Source organism: Homarus americanus, unplaced genomic scaffold, assembly GCF_018991925.1.
Source record: "Homarus americanus isolate GMGI-L3 unplaced genomic scaffold, GMGI_Hamer_2.0 scaffold27661, whole genome shotgun sequence".
Taxonomy (NCBI): Eukaryota; Metazoa; Arthropoda; class Malacostraca; order Decapoda; family Nephropidae; genus Homarus; species Homarus americanus.
Genome location: NW_024745664.1, coordinates 105,001 through 128,608, shown reverse-complemented (window position 1 = coordinate 128,608; position 23,608 = coordinate 105,001). Strand labels below are relative to the sequence as shown.

Genomic DNA, 23,608 nt, shown 5'->3' with positions numbered 1-23,608 from the left:
ATTCAGTGCACTGTGTCTCACCTATAATGGATATCTGACACAGGTGGGGAGAAAGTGATGGCGTTATGGTCAGAGACGAAATGAAGAGAAATGTTTTACATATTGCTATGAGAATCACTCCTTTTGGTGTTAACTTTAGGGAATAGTTTTATTTTTATTAATATTATTATTATTATTATTATTATTATTAGTGTTGTCATATTTATTATTATTATTATTATTAAACTTCTTTTGATTCTCATTGTTAAAATTATCATTATTATTGTAGTTAGTTATCTTCGTATACCATCATTATCATTATTATTCATTTATGTAATTCATCACATTATTTGTTACAGTCCCCAAAAATTTGCAAATTTCGTTATCAGTATTTTTTTTTTCTTGATAATGTTAACTTTTGAGGAGAAACTTGAAATAGCGATTCATCAGTTGAGTGAAAGACGAGTAGAAAAAAAATTTGTTTTACATCTTCAGGTAAACAAGACGGTACAGCACTTGGTGTTTGTAAGTGTCTTAAACTAAATAGTGTAGCTCAAGAACTCACTTTTCGTTTCCGAGAGAATTTTCCCCCCCTTTTTTTTCTCACCCTGGCTGTCATATAAATATTCATCGTTTTTTTTTCCTTACAGTATCGTTCATTTTTTTGTGTGTGTGGGTCTGACGCTGTTGTGAGATATGATAGGCTACTGAATGCGAGTCGGCGCTTTTGTTACTGTTCAATAGAGTTGTCGGGTTATTTTTTTTTTTTTGCATCTGAAGGGAATATAACTTTTTTTTTATCATTGTGAGTGTTAGTGAGTCAGGTTTATTGATTATTTGAGAGAGACGAGTTGGTTTTGAGCACTGGATTATAAAATGACAAAATGAAATAAACAAATACTAAGTAAAACTATAACCAGGCTGACCTTGTTTATGTCAGTTTCTTCGTATAAATACTGGAGGAGAGACAAAGACTGACGCTTCTTCCAGCTGCAGATAATAATATAATTCTTCACATGAAAAAACAACAACAAAATAACGCAACATTAAAGAAAACTTGTATTGTGTCTTCGCCTGTAACCATTTACAAACTCAAGACTTTACGTGGTATTTTATTTTTCTCTCCTATAAAATCAATTGGTATTAATAAACATCTATTAACCTACACAGAAAGCTCAATAATTATGTGCTTTTTTTTTTATTTCACAGAGTAATAAATATGAGTTGGCCTTGAGGAAAGTATTAAACAGCGTACAGTGAACACAGAAATATTTAACTCATTGGTTAAACTCTTTACGAAACACTCAATTGGAAAAGAACGCCCGAGTCTTTTGTGTGTGTGTGTCTCTGTTAGGTCTTCACCCAGATCCGTCCGGGAGAGGTCGCTGGCTGGTGTCGAGTATAATATTCCAGCATATTTTCACCACACTAACATTATAATGCTTTTTTAGGGGGTAATTGGTGTCGAGTATATTCCATCATAATATTATACTTCAGTATATTTGATGGTATTTCAAGCTTAGCCAACTGGATGGGAGCAACAGAACCACAAGAGTCTTAAAAAACAATGTCAAGCTGTCTGATGGTGCCACAGTTTCAGTCTAGCTAAAGAGACCAACATCACACCACGTTAGCGCCAGGCTGTCTGATGGTGTTTTAAGCTCATCTACGGGAGCAGACCAACACGACTCTAGCACCACACTACCGCAGTAAGACCATCATCGCTGTAACACTAGACTGCCGCCAACAAACACTGGATACACTCACCACAAACCCTGCGGCAAGTTATGGTGAACTGATAAGATCTGATAAACACAGACTTTTCGTGGTTTTCGGTGTTCTTGGTGGAGCTGCTCACTATAACTTGGAGCATGACACTGGAGCATCTAATTAGCGTACACGATTTTATTCAGTTCTTTGTAAGATGTTTTTATATCAAGAATAGTTTTTATATCTGAGGTTCAGACTTGATATTGGATTTTATCGTTGTTGGTTAAGTATCAAGTTTGTTTATTGTGGTGAACACAGAAGACTTGGGAGCTCGATCGTAGATATATTTTCAAACGACATGGAATTACACATTCGTATACATTTTTCTAGTAATGTTGATAAACAAGAAATAACTATACAAATGCTTCACTATTAACCAATTTACATAACCAAGGAGAAAAATTGTTTGTTGAGCCTTGAGATATTTTAAATAATGTTTCAGAAGACTCAAAAGTTACATGATAAAAAAAAGCCACACCAAGAGCCTCTTTGGATCAAGACTAGCGAGAGATTGTTTATGTACAGCAGCTGTTGAGTGAAATCATCACTCCCTCCGCCAGACTCAGCCACTCACGGCCTGGATTCATCTGGTCTTAAGTCTTTATAAATGTTTTACAAAACGACACTGTCCCATGATTTATCCACTGCTAACTCCTAACAGGGAACGATATTTTGTACGACTCTATATGTACACATAAAAATCATGTTATATATTTACACATAGTATGTACAGGAGTATGTTTAGGGAGGGGCTGCGCTGATCACCGACATCTCACTACTGACGCCCATCGACCGAAGCTCCAGTTGGTGTTCGAGACGACGACGGATGAATCCTGCTGGTGCAGCTGCTGCGAGGGGTCAGTAGTTATCTCGGTGTGGTTCATCTGAAGTGTCGCTCCTCCTACATCCTCTTCTCCCTTACAAAGCTGAGCAGAACCTTCGTCAAGGGCTTCTACTCGGGGTTCCTGCCGCTGCCTGAAGTACGTTAAAGGATGACCCTTCAAGCCAAGTATCTCTCGAGTCCTGGCCAAGTGTGGACGTGTTGGAGCCCCCAAGCATGTGTCACCAGCACCTACAGGAGCCAGTGGTGAAAGTTGACCAGGCTCTTCTACCCCCGCCCCCTGACCCTCCAGCTGGGCGAGCACTTCTTTGGCCAAGTGAAGAACGTCGATTTTTAGGAGTTCCCGAAGGACTGGTGATGTCTTCGGCTCCTCACCATCAAAAACAATTGCGGAGAGGGCGTGGTGGTTGGGAGAGGTGAAGGAGTCAGTAGTAAGGATGGATCCTGAGGAGGAGGAGGAGGAGGAGGAAGAAGAGGAGGAGACTACTGGAGACTCGGAAGATGATGATGAGGAAAGATCCAAGGTCCTCTTCTTTGCCGCCGACTCATTACTTTCTTCATTAAGGCCGAAGGACACGCTGCAGATGAGGACAAAGAGGAGGACGACGAGGGTGATGTGTATTTTAGCCTCTACTGCGCCTGCGTCGTTGCGCTCACCTTGCATCGCTGCCGGGTGCTTCTCTGCAGGAGGGAAAGAAAAAGAAAACACACGTTAATATGCAGTTCTCAAAGCCTTCTCAAACCACCAGGGATCAAGACGCTCCTCAAGTACACTTTAAAGTCTCAGTGTTATATATTTCTTGGCCCTTTATAGTCACTGGCTCCTACATCATACTGTAAGACTTTTTTTTAAGGTGATGTGCATTTTTTTACGACTGTGAATGAGCGTGTAGACAAAGACGAAAAAGAAATGTTTTAATTGGAGGAGCAGACACGATGAGTGGGTTAAATTTTCTGATGAGATGTTGAAAAGTAGTATGCATGTGAATACAGTATGTGCTTGTATGTATATTAGTACACACACAGAGACACACACACACACGTGTTCTAATCCTCCCAGTAAAAATAAAAATATAAAAAGATAAAAAAGAACAGGATATTTTCAGCCCCGTTCACAAGAAGACGAGAAAGACAACACCCTTTAGTATGTGTCAGCGGCGGGGGGTGAGGGAGAGGGGATTAGGGAGTGAGGGGGGTATAATATCAAGCAGAGTGTGAATAGGAAAAGTTGGGAATACGCCAAGCCAAACATTTTGACTTCACTCCTCGGGTTTACTCGCCATTCTCGAATATTTTTCCTCAAATATTCACATCACAGCTAAAAATTCTCTTAAGAGTCGAGTTTAAGGAGGAGAGAGAGAGAGGGAGAGAGAGAGAGGATAAGTGTGGTGCAGGTGCCAGGTGATAATGGTGCAGGTGTCAGGTGATAATGGTGGTGGTGGTGGTGGTAAGGAGGAAAAGACTCAGATAGTGGTAGGGGATGATGGTAGTGGTAGTGAGGGAGGGTAGTGGTGATAGTGAGGGAGGGTAGTGGTGATAGTGAGGGAGGGTAGTGGTGGTAGTGAGGGAGGGTAGTGGTGATAGTAAGGGAGGGTGGTGAGTGTGGGAGGGCAGTGGTGATAGTAAGGGAGGGTAGTGGTGATAGGGAGGGTAGTGGTGATAGTGAGGGAGGGTAGTGGTGATAGTAAGGGAGGGTAGTGGTGATAGTGTGGGAGGGCAGTGGTGATAGTAAGGAGGGTAGTGGTGATAGTGGGAGGGCAGTGGTGATAGTGGAGGGCAGTGGTGGTAAGGAGGGTAGTGGTGGTAGTGAGGGAGGGTAGTGGTGATAGTAAGGGAGGGTAGTGGTGATAGTGTGGGAGGGCAGGGTGATGAGTGAGGGAGGGTAGGGTGATAGTGAGGAGGGTAGTGGTGATAGTGAGGGAGGGTAGTGGTATTTTTTAGGGATGGTAGTGGTAGTGGGGATTGGTGGTGGTCATAGTGGGGGATGATGGTAGTTGTGTGGAAAATGGTGGTGGTGTAGGGAGGTGGGTGATGATGGCCGTGCTGATGCTGCTAGGTGTAACAGATGGTTGTGGTGGTGTTTGAAGCTCATAAATATTGGTAGTGGGGGGATCGTGGTAGTGGTGGTGGTAGTCAGGAAGAGGCTCACAGATAGTGGTAATGGTGATGGTGGTGGTAGTAGTGATGGCTCCAGGAATAAGTGAGGACGTGTTAGGATGCCGAGAGAGAGAGAGAGAAAGAGAGAGAGAGAGAGAGAGAGAGAGAGAGAGAGAGAGAGAGAGAGAGAGAGAGAGAGAGAGAGAGAGCATTAACAAACTCTTACACAAATATTTCTCTCTCTCTACTCTGCAGTAACTGGGGACTTGGATGTAAAAATCGAATGGCGGATCGTATTCAAGGGCAATGGTTATCCAGTGCAGTCGACACACCTCCCTGTCTTCCTGGGCTAACTGTGGCTGTGGTTGCTGTGTTGGTGACAGCTTGTGTACCTTAAATAAATTTCGTTAAGGCACCTCCAGCAAGCGAGCCAACCAACATTATTGTTTGTGTGCTTGTATGTGGGGCGGTGTTTGTGTGTATGTTTTGTACAATGTCCCTCTTTCTGTGTGTGTGTGTGTGTGTGTGTGTGTGTGTGTGTGTGTGTGTGTGTGTGTGTGTGTGTGTGTGTTTTTTTTTTCATCGTTTAGTGGAAGAATATTTACATATATTCAGAATATTATATTATCCCTGGGGTGGATTTTTTTATTATTATTTAACTTCCTGACGTAAAAAAAAAAAAAAGACCATAACTTTGACCTAATTTTCATATTTATGCAAAATTTCCACCCAAACAAATATATGTATCTGGGCACAAACATAACATTATACAAGCGGGTGAATTTATTACTCACAAAAGCTAACATCCAGGGACATTATCTTACTGAGGGTGCGTTAGTCAGTCCAATGTCTGCACTCCTCTGACTCTCCAGTGTTTGTCCTAACTGATCTAAATGATGGATGATTTTCTCGATCTTAAAGTATTTTTTGGTGTTTTTGTAAAGTGTTGGTTTATATGTGCTGCCGGAGGTGTAAGTCAGTATCTCGTTAACGCAGATATAGTTAAGTCTCCATTACAGTGTGTTTTAAATGTTACGATATATATAATAATTATTACTTGAGATTATTCTTATGTTATGCTTTTACTATTTTTGTCATCATCATCATCATCATCATCATCATCATCATCATCATCATCATCATCACTGTACTGTATTGGCTCATTACCGATTTAAAGCTGGCCTTAATAACCTTTCATGTTGCTAATGGAATATCGATTAAGATTTTTTTTTTTGTTCCAGGTGATATGTTGTTTATGTTTTGGTTTATCTGTGTTTTTGTCTCACTGGCAAAGATATTACGGTGTTGTTGTTTGTGATAAATGTTTATAGGTGGCAGGGTCTTTTGGGGGATGTATCGACCTTGGTTATTGAGTATAGTTGATTAGGTCTTACATTTCGGTGCTTCAACTACCAGGTTCATTAAGCACCGTATACCTGGGTCTTAGTTTTCGGTGCTTCAACTACCAGGTTCATTAAGTACCGTATACCTGGGTCTTAGTTTTCGGTGCTTCAACTACCAGGTTCATTAAGCACCGTATACCTGGGTCTTAGTTTTAGGTGCTTCAACTACCCTGGGGTTATTAAATACCATTGACTAGGTCTTAAAACTTTCAGGTGCTTTAACTGCCAGGGTTAGTAAGCACTGTTTACAAGGTTATAGTTCTAACTGGTTAAGTACATGGGTCATTAACTTTACTCTCCACTGATAAGATACGAGTTTATTTTCTGGGCCATTTGATCGGGTTAATATATCAAGGGGAATATTTACTGGCTGCTGAGGGGAGAGAGGGTACATTTACTGGCTGCTGAGGGGAGAGAGGGTACATTTACTGGCTGCTGAGGGGAGAGAGGGTACATTTGCTGGCTGCTGAGGTAAAAGAGGGTACGTTTGCTGGCTGCTGAGGGGAGAGAGGGTACATTTGCTGGCTGCTGAGGTAAAAGAGGGGGAGAGAGGGTACATTTACTGGCTGCTGAGGGGAGAGAGGGTACATTTACTGGTTGCTGAGGGGAGAGAGGGTAAGATGCATTGGCTGCTGAGGGATGAGAGGGTGTTTATTTACTGGCTGCTGAGGGGAGAGAGGGTACATTTACTGGCCGCTGAGGGAGAGAGAGGGTAATATTTACTGGTTGCTGAGGGGAGAGAGGGTACATTTACTGGCTGCTGAGGGATGAGAGGGTACATTTACTGGCTGCTGAGGGGAGAGAGGTGGTACATTTATTGGCTGCTGAGGGAGAGGCACATTTGTTGGTTGCTGAGGGGAGAGAGGGCACATTTACTGGCTGCTGAGGGAGGGTACATTACTGGTTGCTGAGGGGAGAGAGGGCACATTTACTGGCTGCTGAGGGGAGAGAGGGTACATTTATTGGGTTGCTGAGGGGAGAGAGGGTACATTTACTGGCTGCTGAGGGGAGAGAGGGTGAGCCATTGGCTGCTGAGGGGAGGTGAGGGTACATTTGCTGACTGCTGAGGGGAGAGAGAGGGCACATTTACTGGCTGCCGAGGGGAGAGAGGGCATTACTGGTTGCTGAGGGGGAGGAGGCACATTTGCTGACTGCTGAGGGGAGAGAGGGTACATTTACTGGCTGCTGAGGGGAGAGAGGGTACATTTACTGAAGGTTGAGGGGAGAGAGTGGCACATTTACTGGCTGCTGAGGGGAGAGAGGGTACATTTACTGCTGCTGAGGGAGAGAGGTACATTTACTGGTTGCTGCTGAGGGGAGGGAGGGTACACATTTGCTGCTGCTGAGGGGAGAGAGGGCACATTTACTGGCTGCTGAGGGGAGAGAGGGTACATTTACTGTTGCTGAGGGAGGGAGGGGTACATTTGCTGACTGCTGAGGGGAGAGAGGGTACATTTGCTGGCTGCTGAGGTAAAAGAGGGTACGTTTGCTGACTGCTGAGGGGAGAGAGGGTACATTTACTGGCTGCTGAGGGGAGAGAGGGTACATTTACTGGCTGCTGAGGGGAGAGAGGGTACATTTACTGGCTGCTGAGGACACAGAACGTAACTGTTAACCCTGAGGACATAGGAAGACACCTCTACTGACTCTTAAGGGCACAAAAGGACACCTGTACTGACTATTAAGGGCACAAAAGGACACCTGTACTGACCATTAAGGACATGGAGGGTGACGGAGGCCGCGTGGAGGTTGGAGGGCATGCAGGTGTAGTTGCCACTTTGCTCCTGCCGCACCTTGTGGATGGTGAAGGTGGAGGTCATGGCCTCTACCCCTGTCCGCTTCACCGTCACCTGAGAGACGCCGAGACATTGTTGATTAATTATGATGCTGATGAGTGAACTTCAATTAACAAAAATACAAGTAAATTAAATGGTCTTATAATTAATGTTTATGATTATTAGGACAGTTTATAGAAAATAGAAGTAATAATAATAATAATAATAATAATAATAATAATAATAATAATAATAATAATAATAATAATAATAATAATAATTATGATAATAATAATAATATCACCAGACCACAGGTAGACAAAAGGCAGAAAAAATCCATTACATAAATATATTAAGACGATTAAACACCTGATCATGAGAAAATACAGGTAGGTTAGTATGCATCAAATACCCTGCCATTGTTAACGTGTGCAAACAGGGAGAGACAGGTGATATTAGTAAGGACAATACCAATACGTGTCAATGTCACCTGGACCCTAAAAGAGGGAACCCTGAAAGACTGTGTGTGGGAGTCCTATAGGATGTTAGTTTATAGTTAAGTGGTTAGGAGCTCTGTGGGATTATTTTTACATTTTGATTGGCTCCTGGGGGAGTCCTATGGTTCGTATTGGTGAATTTCGCGGCTCAGTGTGGTGGGAGCCTAGTATGGATTATTCTGTAGCTCTGATTGGCTCTTCGGGGAGTTTTTCAAAAGTAATCTGCAGTTCTGATTGGCTGACGTATAAGTAAGATATACTGGATGTTTCTTTTTCAGTAACCAGTCACCAATTCTAGTCATTTTTCGTCAAGTTTTTCATAAAGTTAAACACTTTCATTTATACCGTAGTTTTAGCCGTCAGATACGCACATAACACATACATCCATACATTAAGGGGAGGGGGTAGAACGATACCTCAGGCCAGGGTACCTCTTGGTTAGGTTAGGTTATATGAGGTTAGGTTACACCACCATCCCAACACAGCGCGACTGGTGAGGGCCGGTTACCTCACTCTCATACCACACACAATGACCACACGAAACCATGTTAATCTCATTTGAAGCTCGATAGACCAATTCCAATTTCGATTTCAACTCTCCTACGTTTCCCGTCTTTTTTTTTTTCTTTTTTTTCCTATTTCAGTGCGGGTGGAGGTGGAGGTGGGGGGTGGAGGGGTGGGGGTGGAGGGTGGGGGGGGCATGTTTTACGAAGGAAAGAAATACAGACAATGATGGTAGCCTGAAAAATCACTAATTAGGGATAGAAGCGTTGGAGTTGTATTGATTTTTGTGTTCTTCGTGTGTGTGTGTGTGTGTGTCTGTGTGTGTTTGACTCTGTATCTCTACAATGCCTGACACTTCTTTCGCAAGGTTTGGGTAAAGAGGACAGGGCAATTATGTGTAATGACCTCATTATCAAGCATAATAGGGTAATTCAAGTTGTTTCTTTACCCTGCTGGGACGAATTATGAACACTGTCTCGGAACTGCAGTTAAACACGTTAGGAGAAGCCAATTAGCTGTTAACTGCAATGGAACTCGGACTGTAATTACTGTGAGGCGATATGAGGCGACACATTTTTTCCACGTGTGTTAATGGAGAGATGTCAGCCAATGATGTCACGCGGTTAGTCTTGGTGATGCTTCATACATAGTGTGATGTATTCCTAGATGACCTCATTTGTTTGGTATCATACAAGTTCGCTGAGGCTGTAGTGTTTATGTGTATATGTATGAATGTATAAGCTGTATACATGCATGTGTGTGGTGAGATATACACAGGGAGGCACACACACACACACACAATCAAAACACCATAACAAATCTTTCTTCACTTCGTTATAAATTAACACCTGTCTGATCTGATCATCCATGAATTCCACAAGCAACAGGTCGTTTACTCTCCATACCTGACGAGACGATGGCGACTCACAACATCTAATAACACTCGGGGTACAACCTATAACAAGGGAAAGTACTCAATAAAGTAGACCCTTACTAGGAAAGTACTATAAAGCTATAGGTATACTTACTATGGCACGAAAGTAACCATTAGGAAAGTAACAAGACAGTACTTACTATTACATGAAAACAACCATCAGGAAAGTAACAAAACAAGGCGATACTTACTATAACACGAAAGTAGTCCTCAAGAAAGTAACAAAATAAGACGGTACTTACTGCAACATGAAAGTAGTCCTCAAGAAAAGTATCAAGACGGTATTTACTATAACATGAAAGTAACCCTTAAGAAAGTAACAAAAGACGATACTTACTGTGTCATGAAAGTAGTCCTCACGAAAAGTATCAAGACGGTATTTACTATAACATGAAAGTAACCCTTAAGAAAGTAACAAAAGACGATACTTACTGTGTCATGAAAGTAGTCCTCACGAAAAGAAACAAACAGGAAAATAGTCTCCAAGAAAAGCGCCACAAGACGGTACTTTACTATAACTTGAAAGTAACCAACAGGAAAGTAACTAGACGGTACTTACTATAACATGAAAGTAGTCCTCAAGGAAAGTACCACAAGACACAAGAACTCACCAATAGGTTCGGGTCACGCCTGTCCATAACCCTCTTGTCCTCGTGGTACCAGAAGATATAGTCCGGGATCTGAACCACGTCGGTGATCTGGCAGTCTACCCTGACGGTGCTACCAGCCTTCACGTATCTGTCTCCTACCGGCACGATCACCACCTTGGGAACTGTGGTAGGGGAGAGAAGGAGGGGGTGGTTAGTTGTGGTGGGGGAGAAGGGAGGGTGGTTAGTTGTGGGGGGGAAGAGAGTAAAGGGTGGTTAGAAGATTATAAAAGAAACAGATTAAGAAGAAGAAAAAGGAAATGAAGAATGGCAGGAATAGCTCCCCCACCCCCCACCCCCCACCCCCCACACACACACACGAAGACGACTGTGAGTAACATTAAGAGGACGTAGAGGCGTGAGAGCCACATATAAAACATCGTAAAATGTAAATTACACCTCCGACACAGTAAATAAATGGCGTGTAAAACGTTAATGTGTCTGGCCCACCGCCTCCTGTGTCCGCCTCTGGGGTGTATGTATTATGCCCTTGTGTGTCCTTAGGGAGCTTGTACGTGTGTGTGTGTGTGTGTGTGTGTGTGTGTGTGTGTGTTTATAAGGGCCGGTCTAGAGTACCTCTTAACACCGTCACTCTAACTTTCACGATCCGTCACTCGACAAATGTACTCAAAACTCTATAATTTTACACTCTGAATCAATCACATTAAATTTAATTATATAAACAAAATAATTATGAACCACTGTTATTTCACCATTAGTACCATTACTCTAATCTATATGGACTAACTCTCTAATTTAAAGTAATTCCCACTATCTCCCCAGCAGCAAGACTCTACACACCAGATATATTTCACGGTGGAAACCCGCTCTGAGTAATGGTAATATTTCAGTATAGTATAACAATAAATGTTTTTTTAAGACGTTGATGTAAACAAACACTTAAAAACGTCTCATAGGTTGGAGTTATTACGTCATTAACTCAGAGAAACGTTTTCTAAGTATGATAATAAATGGCATACTATTGTCACTCAGAAACGTTGCATGGGTTAGAAATTTTACCCTTAATGAGTGGACGACTCTCTCTGTGTTTTGTTTTTCACTCTTCCTTTATCCTTATATCTTCTTTTAAATTATTCTTTTTATCCAGTTTCTTTCTTCTTCGTGTTCTTTATTTTTCTTTCATTTCCTCTTTTGTCTCATTCTTCTTCCATTTGGTCGTATTTCTTTTATTCTCATGTTCTGTGTCTTACTTTGGTCTTATTTATTATGTCTTGTAATTCTTTCATTCCTCTTCATCATTATAATCTTTTATTTTCTCCTATTTCGTGTCTGTATTATCAAATTGATTCTAAATTATCCTTATTCTCCTTTGTTTCTTTAGGGTTATTATCTTCTGTTTTTTCTTACTTTTACCTTTACTCTCCTTTCTATCATCTTTTGTGTCATGTCTTCATATTCTTAAAAGCAATTCTCCTTTTTTCCTACTCTCTTTAATCTTAATCCTCTTGTCTTCCCCTTCTCCATGTCTTAGCATTTAAAGAGTGAGTTCTTCTTCTTCTTCTTCTTCTTCATCTTTCATTCTTCTTTTTTTAATTCTTCTTTTTTTCATTATTTTTCCTCTTTTTTCATTCTTCTTTCACTCTTCTTCTCCTTCTTCTTCTTCTTTCATTCTTCTTCTTTTTTAAATTCTTCTTCTTCTTTCATTCTTCTTTTTCTTCTTTCACTCTTGTTATAATGAAGCATATGTGTGTTATAATGAAGCATATGTGTTATAATGAAGCATATGTGTTATATTGAAGCATATTTGTTATAATGAAACAGATGTTATACTGAAGTACATGTGTGTTATAATGAAGTATATGTGTTATAATGAAGCATATGTGTTACAATGAAGGATATGCGTGTTATAATGAAGCACATGCGTGTTATAATGAAGCACATGCGTGTTATAATGAAGCACATGCGCTTTTATAATGAAGCATATGTGTTATAATGAAGCATATGTGTTATAATGGGGCACGTGTGTGTGTTATAATGAAGCATATGTGTGTTACGATGGATAGTTTTTTTTTTACATTACTTTCCATATTGACCATTCATGAGGCGTCACAACAGTATGTTATGACCAACAAATTCTAATATTGATGAGCTACGTAAACACCAGACATCATTATACTGGCTATGGTATTAAGATCTATTTGAGTATAGCAAACAGTACGTGCTATAATAGAAGGGTTATAGGCCCTACAGTTTAACATATTCTATAACTTATGATGAAATTCTATGGTGATTATAGCTATTGGAATTTGTTATAAAAGCATACGAGTTACTGCTCTCTCTATGGACTCTGTTAAGGGGTATTTTGTATGGTCAAATGGCCTTTATTACCGTAAATGTGGAGTAATTTTGTAGGTGAGGATTACTGTACTAACACCTAGTTGCCATTACGAGAGTCATTAGAATAAATTTTTAAAGAGAAAACATTACAAAAATTACTGAACCCTCCATTAAGAGACTCTCAAGGCGAAACCGGATCTAGAATTGACTTCAGAAATGTTGTATAAAAGTTGAGGTAAAAATTTAAGTGAGTCATTTCAATCCCAAAGACTGCGATAAGTGTCAAGACATTCACGTAATGGATACTAACCTTCCCAGATACACCCGCAAAAAATACTGAATAAATTGTTGTCGACGCCAAAAGGGGGAAGGAGGAAAGGTCATCTTATAGGGTCAAAGGTTATCTCTCAGTGTCATGGGTCAAGGTTCATCTCTCAGCGTCTTAGGCCAAAGGTCATCTCATAGCATCTTGGGTCAAAGATCACCTCCCAGTGTCTTGGGTTAAAGGTTACCTCCTATCGTCTGGGTCAAAGGTCACCTCGCAGTGTCATGGCTCAAAGGTCACCTCGCAGTGTCATGGCTCAAAGGTCACCTTTTACCATCTTGGGTGAAAAGTCAGCTCTCAGCATCTTAGCTTAAAGGTTATCTCAGCACTTTGGGTCGACGGTCATCTCCTATCGTCTTGGGTCAAGCGTCACCCCTCGGTGTCTTGGGTCAAAGGTCATCAAAATGTTTACAGAAGAGTGGAAAATAAAACACAACACTAACACACTTCTTAACACACTCTAACACCACACTAACACACTTCTTAACGCACTCTAACACCACACTAGCACACTTAACACACTCTAACATCACACTAACACACTTCTTAACACACTCTAACACCACACTAACACACTTCTTAACACACTCTAACACCACAGTAACACACTTCTTAACGCACTCTAACACCACACTAACACACTTCTGAACACACTCCAATGTAATGAGAATCACAAACGGGCTGATGAATAATCTGACTGCCCCATTTTCCTCAGACGACAGAATGAATAATGAGAATGTTTCAACCTGACTGAGCAATGAATTTCTGAATGAATAATGAGTCATGATGAATATTCTGTTTTCTTCCCATTTATACGTGGATGGGAAAGACACGGTCGACGTTTAGGGGAGGTCGATACTGAACTGTTTTAATATAAGCGTACGTGTTTAATGAGCCGACTGACTGACTGTGTGTGTGTGTGTGTGTGTGTGAAGCCTTTTATAAGTGAGGGCGGGAGACGGGAGGAAGCGCTTAAGTAGTTTCAAGTGCAAAATACCTCTTCATTCCCACCAATTGATACCATACTGTAGCCATCGATCAAATACTTAATAACAGAGAGCTTGGTAACGACCTTCCTTAACTGTTGTTTATCACGTAACGTAAAACAACATTAACAACATTGCGGTCTGATAGTAAAACTTTACCTTCTACATTGTTAATATATAGTAGATGTTTGCGCTGCAGTTGCTGATTATTGTTAGTCTTTGTTCTTTCCTGTTTGTCTGTCTCTGTCTCTGTCTGTCTGTCTCTGTCTCTGTCTCCTCCACGCCTCCTACCTAATGCTACACACCCACATTCTGGCCACAAATTCTGTTCAGATATCGATACAATTTTCACAGGAAGTTTTGTCCATCGTATATTTAGATTTTTTTTTTTTCACTTTATGGCTAACATACATGTGGTGGCGAGAGAGAGAGAGAGAGAGAGAGAGAGAGTTATTAAGGGAAAATGCAGTGTTTCGTATTATTATTATTATTATTATTATTATTATTATTATTATTATTATTATTATTATTATTACTACTACTATTTCAGTTAGCAGCCTGAGTCAATAGTCTCATTTTAGTAAACAGACGAGAGCTTGGAACAGTTGCCAGCATTGCTCATACAATACAGTCTGTTGCTAACTTTGTCAGTTCAACCTTTACTTTTACGATACATTTTTATATATACTGCAGTACACGAACTTAGGAATCCCGTACGGTAATATTTCATGATCCTGTGTTTGTGTAAGCCTCGCAAGGTGAATCTTTCTTAACGAGAAATTTACGAGAATACCAAACATGCCCACGAGTATTAATCCACCAGCAATGTGCATACCTGGCAAGATTACAAACACAAAAGGCAATTCCGGGGGGTCTCCTGCAAACACACACACACACACACACACACACATATAAACAGTGAAAACAATCTCTGTTTGTTTTTACCTCACCTGCACACGACACGGTGGCGTTAGCAACACGTTATAGCAGATATTAAAAGCCGTAAAACTGTATTATGTATATTGGGGTTAGTGTCACTCTCTCTCTCTCTCTCATCTATCTCTTTAATCATTTCCTTCTTCTCCTTCTCCTCTTCCTCCTTCTTCTCTTCCTTCTCCTACTTTTTCTCCTCCTCCTTCTCCCTCTTCTCCTCCTCCTCCTTCTTCTTCTCCACGTTTATTACACCTTTTTTATTGGCTATTGTGTGACGTTGGATCTTGGAAGATGAAATGTGAAAAGACGATATTCTTCCTCTACATCACACAATATCGACCCAAGATCCAGAGTTTATGATATGTTGAAACACCTCTGATATTTCTGATTGGCAGTTTGTGATAATTCTGATTGGCACCTTGCGATATATTTCCCTGGGAACTTGCGGTAATTCTGATTGGCAACTTACGATAATTGTGGTTAGCAATTTGCGATAATTCTGATTGGTTACTTGCGATAAATCTGATTAGCAACTTACATTATTTCTGATTGGCAACTTGCTACACAATTTACTGATACAGGTATTTTAAGGCAAATTTACCTCAGTCCCGGACCCGCAAATGAGTTGGTTCATTTACCTGAGTGGGGACAGGTAAAGCTGAGGAGGGAGAATTACGGAGTAGAAGGAAGAGGAGGTTGGAAGGGAGGTGAAGATATTAGATGGGAGTAGGAAAGGAATGGAAGAGGAGAAGTGGGAGGAGGAGAGGAATAGGGAGGGGGATTTGAGGGGATGAGGGGGATGAACAGGAAGAGAGGAAGAGAGAGAGAGAGAGAGAGAGAGAGAGAGAGAGAGAGAGAGAGAGAGAGAGAGAGAGAGAATATGAGAAAAAGAGCAAGAAGAAGCTGCAAAAGGAATGGCAGGAGAAAGAGGAAAGAGGCAGGATTTAGGGAAGAGGAAAGGGATACAAAGAAGGAAGGAAGGAAAGAGGAAGGGGATAAGAAAATATGAGAAGATGGAGAAAGAAGGGAGAGGGAAAGCTATAAGGAGGGAAATGAGAAGAAGAAAGTGGAGGGGAGGAAAGAAAGGTGACAGGAGGGGGAGGGGTGGGGTGTTGAGGAAAAGCCAGGGGACGAGGGGGAGGGGGGGGGGAGGAACTAGTGTGTGGGAGAGAAGGGTAACAAGGGGTCGCACAAGCTGGAGGGAGTGTTAACCTGCGTGTGTTCGTTTGGGGGGGCGGTACAGGTGAGAAAGTTTCTTCTACCTCCTCTAGAATAAACCGCCGTTGTTGTTTATGGTTTATGATACTTAACCGCCGGGGGTTTAAGGGAAGTTTGTTAGGTTTATTTTCTACGCTAGACAATATTTGGTTTAGAATATCATAGAAGATGTGTCCTTGTGAGAGATAATTCCAACAACAATGGTTAATTGCCTCTTATTAGGAGAGGCTATTGTTCGCCTCTATACATAGTCTGTAGCCCGGAGACACAAATTAGAAGGCTTTGTATCTGTTAATTATTGACAACCAGCTAAGATTATACCCAATGAAAGTTGACTCAGGTAGACGATTTTGGAGATGATTGTAGAAAGTGGATACAGGTAAATTATGATGAGGATGATTGGTAGAAAGTTGACACAGGTAGACTATAATAAGAATAATTTATAAAAAGCAGTGATAAGTGGATCATCACAGGGTAACAGAGTTAAAAATGAGAGAACAAAACTTTTTACAAGTTTAAATGTCAATAAATTTCAGCTGACGTCATTACATAAATTATGAAGTAGTGTCGTTCAGCCTGACGTCATTACATAAATTATGAAGTAGTGTCGTTCCCAGCCAGGATAGAGAGAGAGAGAGAGAGAGAGAGATGTGAAGGATATAGTGAGAAAATAAATGGCATATGTTTTTTATATACAGGATGATTCAGCAAAGAGTACATTAAATTGGAGGATGAAATCATTGGATAATTCTAAACCACAACGTCTCTATGGTAAAATATCAGGTTCTTCATAGTTTCCATGTTACAATACATTTAAGATGTTGTATTAATGAGAGTGAATTTGATGTGAGACCCCCATAGGTTTTTGTAATCATTTATTCACAGATGTCTACATTGAGGCAGAAGGGGGTAACTTTGAACCATTTATTTAGGTTGTAACAAAAACGGTTCACACTGTAGAGATCTGTGAATAAATTATATTATGAAATGTTTTAATACTATATTCATACATTTTTGGTATTTGTATTATTTTTTCGGATGGACGTCGGGATTAATGAACACTACAGAGGATTTTGTTTGTCTACATATTTTTATTTCAGATTGTATGAACGATTTGAAAATTTAGTTGAAAAAAAAAATGTAATGTTCTTTTATGGTGTTTCTGACGAGTGAGGTTATCCGTGTCTGTCTGTCTGTCTGTGTTTGTTTGTCTGTTTCTTTTCCTGTCTGTATGTCTGTTCTGTTTATTTATCTGTCAGTTTATGCGTCTGTCTCTCTCTCTCCATAAGAAAAATACTAGGAAACAAAGATGAATGCTTATGTACAGTTGTGGTCAGAATTCCCTGGACACTTTTGACACTATTTAACAATTTCGTGTCTCTAAACCAATCACAGACGAGTATTTTACCCATAGTTCACCAATTCTAAACCAACCACAGACGAGTAATTTACCCATAGTTCACCAATTCTAAACCAATCAAATACGAGTATTTTACCCAGTCATTATGTAATTTTGAAATAAAACGAAAAAATATCGTCTATAACCTCTTATCAAATCACATTATATAACCCACATATACAGCAGACGACCAGACCCTCCCCCCCCCTCCAAAAAAAGGGGGTCTAGGGAATAATGATCGCTACTGTACACACCAGACATGATAACAAAGACCTCAGTGTTCAGAGTCTTTATACAAGGTCTCCAGCTTAGCGAGACATCCTATTGTTGTCATGTCATTGCTCCTAGGATAATATGCTCATTGTTCATAAGGTTCAGTTTCCTCAATAGAGACACAAAAGATAGGAAATTCGCCATTGTTCTCATTCTTATAGGTAATTGGGTAATTTTATGCAGGTAATTCGAGATTGGTGGTGATTTTGTGTTTTTTTTTATTATGGTAATTTGGATTAATGTTTATATATTAGTAGTTATGTTGATTACGCATTAAACATCTGGTATCACACATTCAACATCTGGCATCACACATTAAACATCTGGCATCACACATTCAACATCTGGTATCACACATTAAACATCTGGCATCACACATTCAACATCTGGCATCACACATTAAACATCTGGCATCACACATTAAACATCTGGCATCACACATTAAACATCTGGCATCACACATTCAACATCTGGCATCACACATTCAACATCTGGTATCACACATTAAACATCTGGCATCACACATATAACATCTGGTATCCAAAACAACATTCACTAGAAAACATTTTTACGTGTAACATAATTTACACATTTCTTCCTCTTCTTTGTTATCCTCCACTGCAGCACATTACAATTTATTTATTCACACAAGATGTACAGTGAAACCTCCATATAACGGACTTTCATCCCTATAATCCGTTATATGGAGGTTTCACATCCAATGGACCCTCAAGATAACGGAATTTCCTCTCCATATAGTCCATTAAATAGAGATTTCATTGTAAATATCCGTTAAATAGAGGTTTCATTGTAAATATCCGTTAAATAGAGGTTCCATTGTAAATATCCGTTACATAGAGGTTTCATTGTAAATATCCGTTAAATAGAGGTTTCATTGTAAATATCCGTTAAATAGAGGTTTCATTGTAAGTATCCGTTACATAGAGGTTTCATTGTAAATATCCGTTAAATAGAGGTTTCATTGTAAATATCCGTTAAATAGAGGTTTCATTGTAAATATCCGTTAAATAGAGGTTTCATTGTAAATATCCGTTAAATAGAGGTTTCATTGTAAATAGAGTAGGTAATCGTAGATAGTTTCGTAGGTAGATTGAGATTTAGAAACACAATTCATAGATAATTTGGTATAGAAGAATCTAGAATATTTTGTTGTTTTTTTTGTGTGGGGAGGGAGGGAGGAAGGGAGGGAGGGAGGAGAGGGAGGGAGAGGGAGGGAGAGAGGGAGGTGACGGGGAGGGAGTTTAGAAGGGGAGGATGTGAGGTGATGGAGGAGGAAGAGGAAGAGATAGAAGATAGTCTAGGAAAGAAAGAGGGGGAGTCACTAAATAGGTTATCTGGCACCAAACAACACCAGTGAGTGAGTGGGTGGGTGAGTGGGTGGGTGGGTGTGAGTGAGTGGGTGGGTGGGTGAGTGAGTGGGTGGGTGGGTGGGTGAGTGAGTGGGTCCTCAGAAGCAAGTAATGTGGTAGGTAATGAGGTGGACTTTCATAGCCCAGCAGGACAATAGAACCAGTTAACTCATTAGTCCCTCTACCTGCTTCACCGGAGGGGAATATAGGATTGTTCTCTATCAGTCACTCTGTTGGTCTGTTCTCGTGTCTGTCTGTCTCTGTTCTCGTATCTGTCTGTCTGTTCTCGTGTCTGTCTGTCTGTTCTTCGTGTTCGTTCGTTCGTTCTCGTAAGTTCGGTTCGTCTGTTTCGTGTTCGTCTGTTCGTTCTCGTGTCTGTCTGTCTGTCTGTTCTCGTGTCTGTCTGTCTGTTCTCGTGTCTGTCTGTCTGTTCTCGTGTCTGTCTGTCTGTTCTCGTGTCTGTCTGGTGTTTGTATTTTTATTCTATTTTATTTTTATTTATTATTTTATTTATTTGATTTTATGTGTGTGTGTGTGTGTGTGTGTGTGTGTGTGTGTGTGTATCGATCAGTTCTGGTTCTTGCATGTTTAATAATGTGTCTATCTTTCTATTACTATGTCTGTTTATCTGTGTATTTGTTATCTATTCGTTATCTCTATTACTCTGTTCTTTGTTATAGTGTATTTGTCGGTGTATCAAAACAAGACCAAACATACAACACTAAATATACTTAATTCAACTTATGTAAAAACAAACAAATAATCATGGCGACTATTTTGTTCCTAAAGACCATTGTTATTGTTTTTGTTAATGTTCATGTTATTTGTGTTTCAAACTTAAGAGCCATTACACAACGATACGACCGTAAATTTTCGTAAAGGGCTTTTTTTTTAGAATGAATGTTAAATGGCTAATTAGAGACCATTTTGTGCTTTATGGCCTTGTAAACACTCTTCACACACTAACCACAGGAGATATTTGCTGCCGAGCTTGGGATAGCTTGACTAAAACCTAAGTTAATGGGGATTAGGTTAGGTTAGCGTTTGGGTGATTAATCTTGACGTAGAATCTAGAGGTAATCCATAGAACGTTTTATCTTGAGGACATGCGCTGATTGGTCGAACACATTAGCCAATCAGTTAAACTATATCCTATGACTTCATTTATTCAGTGACGCTCAACCAATGTCTTCCGGGTTGTGAACGAACTTTAACGAGACGGTCAGCCTTGTTTAGGAAGGTTTATAGCGTTACCCAAAGAGAGTTTCAGAAGTTATCGTCCGCATAACAAAAGTTTTAGTCCAGAATGTTATGAGGGTCATTATTTCTGGCCATCAAGTTGGTGGGCGTAATTTGAGAAGCGATAACTTGGTGGTTATGAGCGATAGCCGTGGGCCTTCGTTGCTAATATTTATGATTGTAATAAGACTTCAAGTTTATCCAAATAACTTTACCTCAACTCAACCCGTAAAAAAATAATGAAAGAAAAATAATTACCAACTTACAAGTTTAGTCTCGTAATTCAGTCTTTTATTAAATATTATATACCTTGCTTCTATCTTTTATTTAATGTTATACCTTCTGAGATAGTTTTCATATTTCACTTTTATTTATTATAATTATTAAGATTAGTTTCACAATTTTTTTTTATTGATTTACATTTTTTAGGTTATTATATATCATTATTATATTTATTATTGTACATTTATGAAGATTGGGTCTATATTTATCTCTTTTAATTAATATTTTATAGTTTAAGAGCAGTCATCTACTTTACTCTTGTAATTAATATTGTATATAATTGTTTAACCATGAAAATCAAACACAGATTATCTCCTCTTTCACTGCAATCAGCTATTTTCATGTAATATTCCCTTATTTATTGTATATTTTACATATTTAATTTCATACATTTACGTATTTTTAAAGATAGTCTAAATACCACGTGGCATTTAAATTCTCGTAAAGACTTGAGTAAATTATATATTTCTTGACCTCAGTTCTTATGTTGATAAGATCAGAATAATTTAATTTAGATTGATGAAACTTATAAATTAATTGAAATTGATATGGGATTAAATGTAACAACAACCAACAACAACAATATAATAATAATAATAATAATGATAATAATAATAATAATAATAATAATAATAATAATAATAATAATAATAACAAATATTAGACATAACTGACTCACTGTCTTCCTGAACCAGAATCACCAAGTCATTTTGTCATGAAATGTAAACAAGAGAGCAAATGAACCTCCATTGTCTCCTTTGTGTGTGTGTGTGTGTGTGTGTGTGTGTGTGTGTGTGTGTGTGTGTGTGATTGCTGCTTATATTTTGCTTAAATGTCTGAGTCTGTCCTTGGTTGAATGCCTGTCTGTCCGTCACACACAAAGACTGCTCGAGGTGGTTGAGGGTCAGTGTTATCATAAAGCATTGAAGTATTTATCACGTAGTACTGATATATGACTCGACCGACTAGCAATAATATTTTTTTTCACGGGCCCAATGTAGCATCGTCGTGTCATGTGGTCAGGTCATGATAGCAACCCAGGTGACACTGTGACCTCACCTGCCAGCGTGATTAATGTTAACCTGCTCCCCTACCGTACATGGGATCATTAGCGCTGATACAACATCATTACAGCCTCTCCCCTGGGCTGATCTTGGGGGTGCTGTGATGTAAGGGGGGCAGTGATGTAAGGGGGTGCAGTGATGTGGGGGCAGTGATGTAGGGGTGCAGTGATGCAAGGGGGTGCAGTGATGGGCAAGCAGGATGTAAGTGGGTGCAGGATGTAAGGGGGTGCAGGATGTGGGTAAAGTATGATGTATAAGCAGTGATGTATGGGGTGGTGATGGCAAGTGCAGTGATGTAAGGGGGGTGCAGTGATGTAAGGGGGTGCAGTGATGTAAGGGGCACCATCTTGTTCCATTTAATCAGTGAATGGTAAAATAAAGCAGCCAGGTAGCGCATTAATGGTGGAAGACTTGGACTCTTAAGTAGTGCCCTGAGGCGAGGCGACTCTCACTTCCTGGACCTTAACACAGCCAGCTGACAACTTCCTCCCAACAGACACGAAAATTAATAGATAAATTTATAGTCTCTGAAAGTCTCCGAGAAAAATTAAAGACCAACTTTGAGATCTAAGCGCCGAGAGCAAAGCCGAACACACACACACACACACACACACACACACACACACACACACACACACACACACACGTTCTCAGGAGAAAATCGTAAAGGTTTTACTGCAGCCAAGGCCAGTGGGGAGGGGGAGATGGGAGACCTGGAGGAGGGGTCACCAACCAACACAAGATACAGAGTATTATTGGTCAGCCAGACAGACAGACAGATAGACAGACAGACAGACAGACAGACAGACAGACAGACAGACAGACACAGAAGTTAAGTATTGTAAAACATAAGGATATAAAAAAATAAGACAAGCAGGAGATGAAGACTACAAGACCCAGATTGTAATATTTTTACAAATAGTTGAATCAAACAACTTTAGCTAAAAGTAATCAGAATCTGATTGTATTAACAATGGTCACCGATTGTAACATTTCTTGCCAGAGTCAAAAATCTAATAAACATGTCCACCAAAAACAAAATAATCTTGACTCCAACTTTAACATTAAACAATAGATTACATCACCATGAACTAGTCCCTGGCGGAAGAATTGGACGTAAATAAAAATCTGCCTCATTAATTCTGGCTTGAACAAACTTTACATGAAGCAATTTTCGCCTATTAAGTCAACATCTGAATATGCAAATAGATTGACTTTGTTTTCCCTTTCATAATTGCCGCGATTTTACCATTTTTATGACGATGTAATGACAGTTTTCTCTTGTTTTCGTTAGCAAATCGAAGTTGTGGGTAAGTGTTGGTAACTTTGTGATCTATGTTGGCAGCCCAGTGGTGTATGTTAAGGATAGTGAAGGAAATTGTTGGTAGTCTTGTTGTGATTGTTGGCAGTCCTGTTGTCAATCTTGGTGTCTGTGCAATAAATGTTGGCAATTTTGTGATAGATGACGTTGATAGCTCTGTGGTCGATGTTGCTGTGTTAAAAAAATTGGGGCAGCCTTGTGATAAGTAGTGGTACAATGAGTGACGAATGTTGGCAGCCTTGTGGCATATGTTGGTAGGTTTATAACACATCTCGGTACATCTTTAGAGTAAGGTTGGTAGTCTGGAAGGGATACAGTTGGCAGCCCTGTGATATATAAACATTGACAAGTCTTTGATACAGATTTCAATACCGTTGGTAATATTTCTTGACGCCATTGGCAACTTAGATCAATAAGGTCTCTCTCTCTCTCTCTCTCTCTCTCTCTCTCTCT

The 23,608-nt window shown here is 39.9% G+C and overlaps 1 protein-coding gene across 1 annotated transcript in view; it reads right to left on the bottom strand.

The window, feature by feature from the left end:
* Positions 1-959: 959 nt before the first annotated feature.
* Positions 960-23,608, bottom strand: part of LOC121878723 (titin-like) — a 104,666-nt gene continuing 82,017 nt past the window's right edge. The window contains exons 4-6 of the mRNA XM_042385069.1: positions 10,412-10,572; positions 7,802-7,940; positions 960-3,271 (exon numbers count right to left, since the gene is read on the bottom strand). Coding sequence (XP_042241003.1) covers positions 2,511-3,271; positions 7,802-7,940; positions 10,412-10,572 — 1,061 coding nt within the window. The 3' untranslated portion in view covers positions 960-2,510. The remainder of the gene's footprint in view (positions 3,272-7,801; positions 7,941-10,411; positions 10,573-23,608) is intronic.